General features: G+C 41.9%; 1 protein-coding gene across 1 annotated transcript; it reads left to right on the top strand.

Annotated features, from left to right (window-relative positions):
* The first annotated feature begins 723 nt into the window (after positions 1–723).
* LOC120713465 lies at positions 724–4,263 on the top strand. Its single transcript, XM_039999423.1, has 4 exons — positions 724–2,190; positions 2,680–2,776; positions 3,817–4,079; positions 4,186–4,263. The coding sequence occupies exons 1-4, from the start codon at positions 724–726 to the stop codon at positions 4,261–4,263; spliced, it is 1,905 nt and encodes a 634-aa protein (XP_039855357.1).
* The last annotated feature ends 1,562 nt before the right edge of the window (positions 4,264–5,825 follow it).

Below are 5,825 nucleotides of genomic sequence, written 5' to 3'. Positions count from 1 at the left end.
CTAGGTTTTCTTGATCCGCATTTTATACTTAATTTCCTTGCATAATATTTTGAGAATAGATTTCTAGTGATCTTGTGAACCTATGTTTCGAGTTTCCTCGCGTTTGGATCTAATTTGCTAAAGTTCTTGAAATTTGGGAGTTTGATCTGTTTGCTTCCGTGCGAAATTATTTTGAGTTGCTCCCATTCACCCCCCCCTCTGGTCGCATTTTCCGGTCCTACAATTGGTACCAGAGCCGGTTAAGGTTTTCTCATACCTAATCTGTTGTGAAATCCACTTGTGGCGATCATGACTTCGTCTTCACATCCACCTGCTTTTGATGGAACCGATTACCCGTACTGGAAGGCTCGCATGAGTGCCTTTCTCAAGGGGAAAGGGATTGCGATTTGGAATATTACAATTGATACGACTTATGTGATTCCAGCTGATCCCTCAAATGCAGCTCACGCTACAAAATATGAAAACAATAACAAAGCTGTAGATTTTCTCTTTGCTGCTTTGAGCAAATCTGAATTTGATCGTGTTTCTGACAAACAAGTTGCTCATGAGATTTGGTCTACTCTACAAAATTTTCATGAGGGCACCAACGCAGTGAAGATCCGGTTATTTGAAACTTACAGGCGCGAATATGATAATTTTATGCAATCGCCTGGTGAGTCTATCGAAAATCTTTTCGCTCGATTTTTGAGTCTTGTCAACAAAATGAAAGCCAACATAACGGTTATGCCGTATGATGATCATGCAAGGGCTCTCAAATTGTTGCATGCACTCGACTTGGATGTTTGGGGTACAAAAGTGGAAGCGATTGTTGAGACTACTAATTATGAGACTCTTACAACTGATGAGCTTTTCAGTAAGCTTAAATCCAAAGAGATTGACATCCAATTTCGAAAAAAGCTTAACAATCCCACAGCTGGTTCTTCTTCAAATATTCCAATGGCTTTGGTTTCTGGGAGTACTAACACTAATGCTAATCTTTCATCTACTCCTAGTTTTGCTTTGTCCTCCTTGTGTCATATTGCAGATGATGAGTTGGAGGTATTTGATGATGATCAGCTTGTTTTGCTCACCAACAAGTTCAAGCGGGTATATGAAAACAGGCGAAATAGAAGGCGTTCAGAAGGATGCTTCAACTGTGGTGAGCGTGGACACTTCATTGCTGATTGTCCAAGCAAGGTGAAGGCACCGGAGCATGGCAACAGCTACAGGCGCCAGGAACAATCAAGGGACAGGAAGAACAAGAGTGATAGGCGTGGGAGAAAGAAGGGACAACAGAAGTTTACTGACAAGCAAATCAAGATGGCTGCACATGTTCTCTTTTCTTCGCTGGGTAGCTTTGATTCAGATGCCTCCTACAACTCTAGTGATTCAGAGTCCGAAGATGAGAAGCCCAAAAAGACCAATGATGGAGGACTCTGTTTTCTTGCTGACATCAAGGGAGGCATGTGCACTATGGCTTTAAATGAGGGTGATGCATATGACTGCAGCAACGACTCTTCTGATAATGAGGTACAAAATTCTGCTGAAGAAGAAATTGAAGAGTTGACTAAACTTGTTGATAAACAAAATAAAATTCTAGCAAGACTTAAGGCTGATCATGATAGAATATCTGCTGAATTAAAAACACTAAAAGATGCTACACCTGCTGCTGTAGAATGTGAGGAATGTTCTATTCATATGGTTTCTATTTCTGAATTGCAATCTAAGCATGCTGTTTTAGTTGATAAATTTGATTGTGCTAAGATTGAATTGGAAGAACTTCGCTCTCGTTCTGTTTTACTTGGTGCTTGTGCTACTTGTCCAATTTTGCAAACTGAGTTGAATGTTGCTAAATGCCATATTGTTCAGTTGGAGAAACACACTTGTCCTATTTTACCTGAGTGTTTGACTTGTCCTACTTTTGTTGCTGAAATTTCCATCTTAAAGAAGGACAATGCTGCTTTAGAAGAAGAAAACACTCATTTGAGAACAATCCTTGGTTGGTGTTCTGTGCGTGAGCCCCAGATTGGTATGACTATTGCACAAATTAAAAGGGGTGAACATTTTGGTGTTGGTTATGATTTGAAGCGTACTTTTGGTAAAAAGAATGCATATGGTGAGAACAATGGGCCTACTCCCAGTGAGAAGAGTCCACCGGTCTCATCTGAAGGTTTTGTGGTAGAACCTCCCAAGTCTGTTCCTAAAAAGCAGGTTTGGAGGGTTAAACCCAAACACTTCAAAAGCCTGAATAACATATGGCCACCAACTTGTGAACATTTGGATAACCTTAAGCCTGATTTTTCTGGTTCCACTTCTAAGGCTAAGGTTGTCGTTGCTCCTACTCAAAATATTTACCATTGCGATTTTTGTGATCGTGATGGTCATTTGGCGGAATTTTGCTTCCGTAGGAAGCGTGCTGAACGACGTGATCGGTACCCTGCACATGGTGCCTATGATCGTAGTGACTCTAGACGAGCGCCAGTTGTTCGCTTTTCTGGTTTTCGCTCACGTAATAGTGCCCCTGCGTCATATAGGAATGACATGCCACGTTTTCCCCCTCGTGGGCATCGTCGTTCTTTCGAGAGATTTGATTTTGCTAATGCTTCTTTTGAGCAAATGGCCCAGCACTGGTTTTCATTGCATTATCCTAACCCCAGTGTTGAGTCATTAGCTCACTATCGTGTTCGCTATTGATTGCAGGATGGAGGCGAGGAGAACATATGGATAATGGACTCTGGTTGTTCGCGTCACATGACCGGAGATGATAGATGGTTCTCCAGCCTCACCCCCGCGAGCGGTAAAGAATACATTACATTCGGGGACAATAGTAAAGGAAAAGTGATGGCACATGGCTGTATCAAGGTAACCAATAAATTCATGCTAAAGGACGTCGCGAAGGTACGGAACTTACATTATAACTTGCTTTCTGTCTCACAACTTCTTGATGATGGTTTTGAAGTGCGTTTTAAGAAAGGCAATTCGCGAGTTCTAGATTCTATCGGTAACCTTGTTTGTCAAATCTCCCCTTTGGACGAATTTTCATGGTTGATTTCTCTAAATCTTTTGGACAAGCTCGTTGTTTGGTTGCTCATGGTTCTCTCCCCATTTGGAAGTGGCATCGTCGTTTGGGTCACTTGAGCTTTGATTTACTATGCCGTTTGAGTTCGATGGGTTTGATAGATGGTTTACCGAAACTCAAGTTTGAGAAAGATTTGGTTTGTGCTCCTTGCAAACATGGCAAAATGATTGCGGCTTCTCATGCACCTGTGACTCAGGTGATGACAGAACGACCGGGTGAGTTGTTACATATGGACACTGTAGGTCCAGCCCGTGTTCGTTCTGCTGGTGGGAAGTGGTATGTGCTCGTCATTGTGGATGATTTTTCTCGTTATTCATGGGTGTTCTTTTTGGAATCCAAGGATGAGGCTTTTCAATTTATTCATGATCTTGTTCTAAAGCTGAAAAATGAGTTATCCAATAATGTCGTTAGAGCAATTCGCAGTGATAATGGCACAGAATTCAAGAATGCTCGAATGAAATCTTTTTGTTCAGAACAGGGTCTTGATCATCAGTTTTCCTCACCGTATGTCCCCCCTCAGAATGGTGTTGTTGAAAGGAAAAATCGAACGCTTGTTGAGATGGCTAGGACAATGCTTGATGAACATAAAACCCCTAGACGTTTTTGGGCTGAGGCGATCAATACCGCTTGCTATGTTGCTAATCGTATTTTTCTGAGAGCTTTTCTGGGGAAAACATCTTATGAGTTGAGATATGGTCGTTGTCCAAAAGTTTCTCATTTTCGCGTATTTGGTTGTAAATGCTTTATTCTGAAAAAAGGAAATTTGGACAAATTTGAATCACGTTCTTCTGATGGGTTGTTCTTGGGGTATGCTTTGCAAGGGCGAGCTTACCGGGTTCTTAATCTTGATACTAATCGCATCGAGGAGACATGTGAGGTCACCTTCGACGAGACGATGCCTTGTTTCTCTTCTGCTTTTGAGTGTGCAGGTGATGATGAGATTGGACAAAACATTTTTGAAGATGAGGTTGATGGACTTGACGATGATGATGATGCAACAGAGGATCCAGCTGTGCTCGAGGCAACTCCCATTCAGACGCCTAGCAGCACGATAGACGATGGGCCTTCAGAGCTTTTCACATCCACAGCAGATCCTGCAGCTATACCTATTGTTGATCATGAACCAGCTACAATTGCGGGGGAGGCAACTTCTGTTAGAACAGCACCTCGACATATTCAGCGTCGCCATCCACCTCAACAAATGATAGGTAACTTGAATGAGCGCACGACAAGGTATAAATCTAGAAATCAATGTGTCCTTGCGCATTCTGCATTTGTTGCCTCTTTTGAACCCCGTGATGTTGGACATGCGCTGTCTGATTCTAATTGGGTCAATGCCATGCATGAGGAGTTAGAAAATTTTGAACGAAATCAGGTTTGGGTTTTGGTTGATCCACCTTTTTCTTGCAAACCAATTGGTACTAAATGGGTTTTTAAGAACAAACAAGGGGAAGATGGTCTTGTTGTCAGAAACAAAGCCAGATTGGTGGCTCAGGGTTTCTGTCAAAAGGAGGGTATTGATTATGGTGAAACTTTTGCTCCTGTTGCTCGTTTAGAAGCTATTCGCATTTTGCTTGCTTTTGCTGCCTCACGTGGTTTTAAGCTTTATCAAATGGACGTGAAGAGTGCCTTTTTGAATGGGTATATAGAAGAGGAAGTTTATGTTAAACAACCCCCTGGTTTTGAACATCCTAAATTTCCTAATCATGTTTTCAAGTTACAAAAGGCTTTATATGGGTTGAAGCAAGCACCTCGTGCTTGGTATGCTAGACTGAAAACTTTTCTACTTGAAAATGGGTTCAAAATGGGTTCTGTTGATAAAACTTTATTTCTCCTCAGACAAGGCAATGATTCTCTAATAGTTCAGATATACGTGGATGATATCATTTTTGGTGGTTCGTCTCATTTTCTTGTTGCAAAGTTTGCAGAATCGATGAGTAAGGAGTTTGAGATGTCTATGATGGGTGAGTTGACCTTTTTCCTAGGATTGCAAATTAAACAAACACAGGAAGGGACATTTGTGCATCAGGGAAAATATACAATGGATGTCCTGAAGAAGTTCGACATGGCTGATGCTAAGCCAATTTCAACGCCCATTCCGACTAGCGCAGCTTTGGATGCTGATGAAGATGGAGAATCCGTGGATCAGAAGGAATATAGAAGCATGATTGGGTCACTTTTGTACTTGACTGCGACGAGACCGGATATACACTTTGCTGTGTGTCTGTGCGCTCGTTTTCAGGCATCTCCCAGGACCTCTCACCGTCAGGCGGTGAAGCGCATAATGAGGTACCTTCGTTTCACTCCTGAATTTGGCCTTTGGTACTCTGCTTCTTCGACGCTCAGTTTGTGTGGTTATTCGGATGCTGATTTTGCTGGGTGTCGTTTGGATAGAAAATCTACATCAGGTACTTGCCAGTTTTTGGGTTCTTCTCTTGTTTCTTGGTCCTCTAGAAAACAATCCAATGTTGCTCAATCTACTACAGAGGCCGAGTATGTTGCTGCTGCTAGTTGTTGTTCTCAGCTTTTATGGATGATAGCAACCCTTCGCGATTTTGGTTTGTCGTTTTCTCATGTTCCTCTCTTGTGTGATAGCACCAGTGCCATCAGTGTTGCTAAGAATCCTGTGCTGCATTCTAAAACGAAACATATTGATGTTCGTTATCATTTTCTAAGAGATCATGTTGAAAAGGGTGATATTGAGCTTAAGCATGTTGATACTAGTCAGCAGTTGGCTGATATTTTAACTAAACCACTCGATCAAGCC

The sequence above is a fragment of the Panicum virgatum genome, chromosome 6K, assembly GCF_016808335.1.
Source record: "Panicum virgatum strain AP13 chromosome 6K, P.virgatum_v5, whole genome shotgun sequence".
Taxonomy (NCBI): domain Eukaryota; kingdom Viridiplantae; phylum Streptophyta; class Magnoliopsida; order Poales; family Poaceae; genus Panicum; species Panicum virgatum.
The sequence above is the reverse complement of the archived record's forward strand: the minus strand, read 5'-3'. Positions and strand labels throughout refer to the sequence as shown.

What these genes read in the sequence shown, in the direction of transcription:
- LOC120713465 (XM_039999423.1), top strand. Translation starts at nt 724, where the DNA reads ATGCCGTATGATGATCATGCAAGGGCTCTCAAATTGTTGCATGCACTC. An exon ending in AGTCTGTTCCTAAAAAGCAG is followed by an intron (nt 2,191 to 2,679) that starts GTTTGGAGGGTT and finishes TATTGATTGCAG; the next exon opens with GATGGAGGCGAGGAGAACAT. An exon ending in CAGCCTCACCCCCGCGAGCG is followed by an intron (nt 2,777 to 3,816) that starts GTAAAGAATACA and finishes TTCTGAAAAAAG; the next exon opens with GAAATTTGGACAAATTTGAA.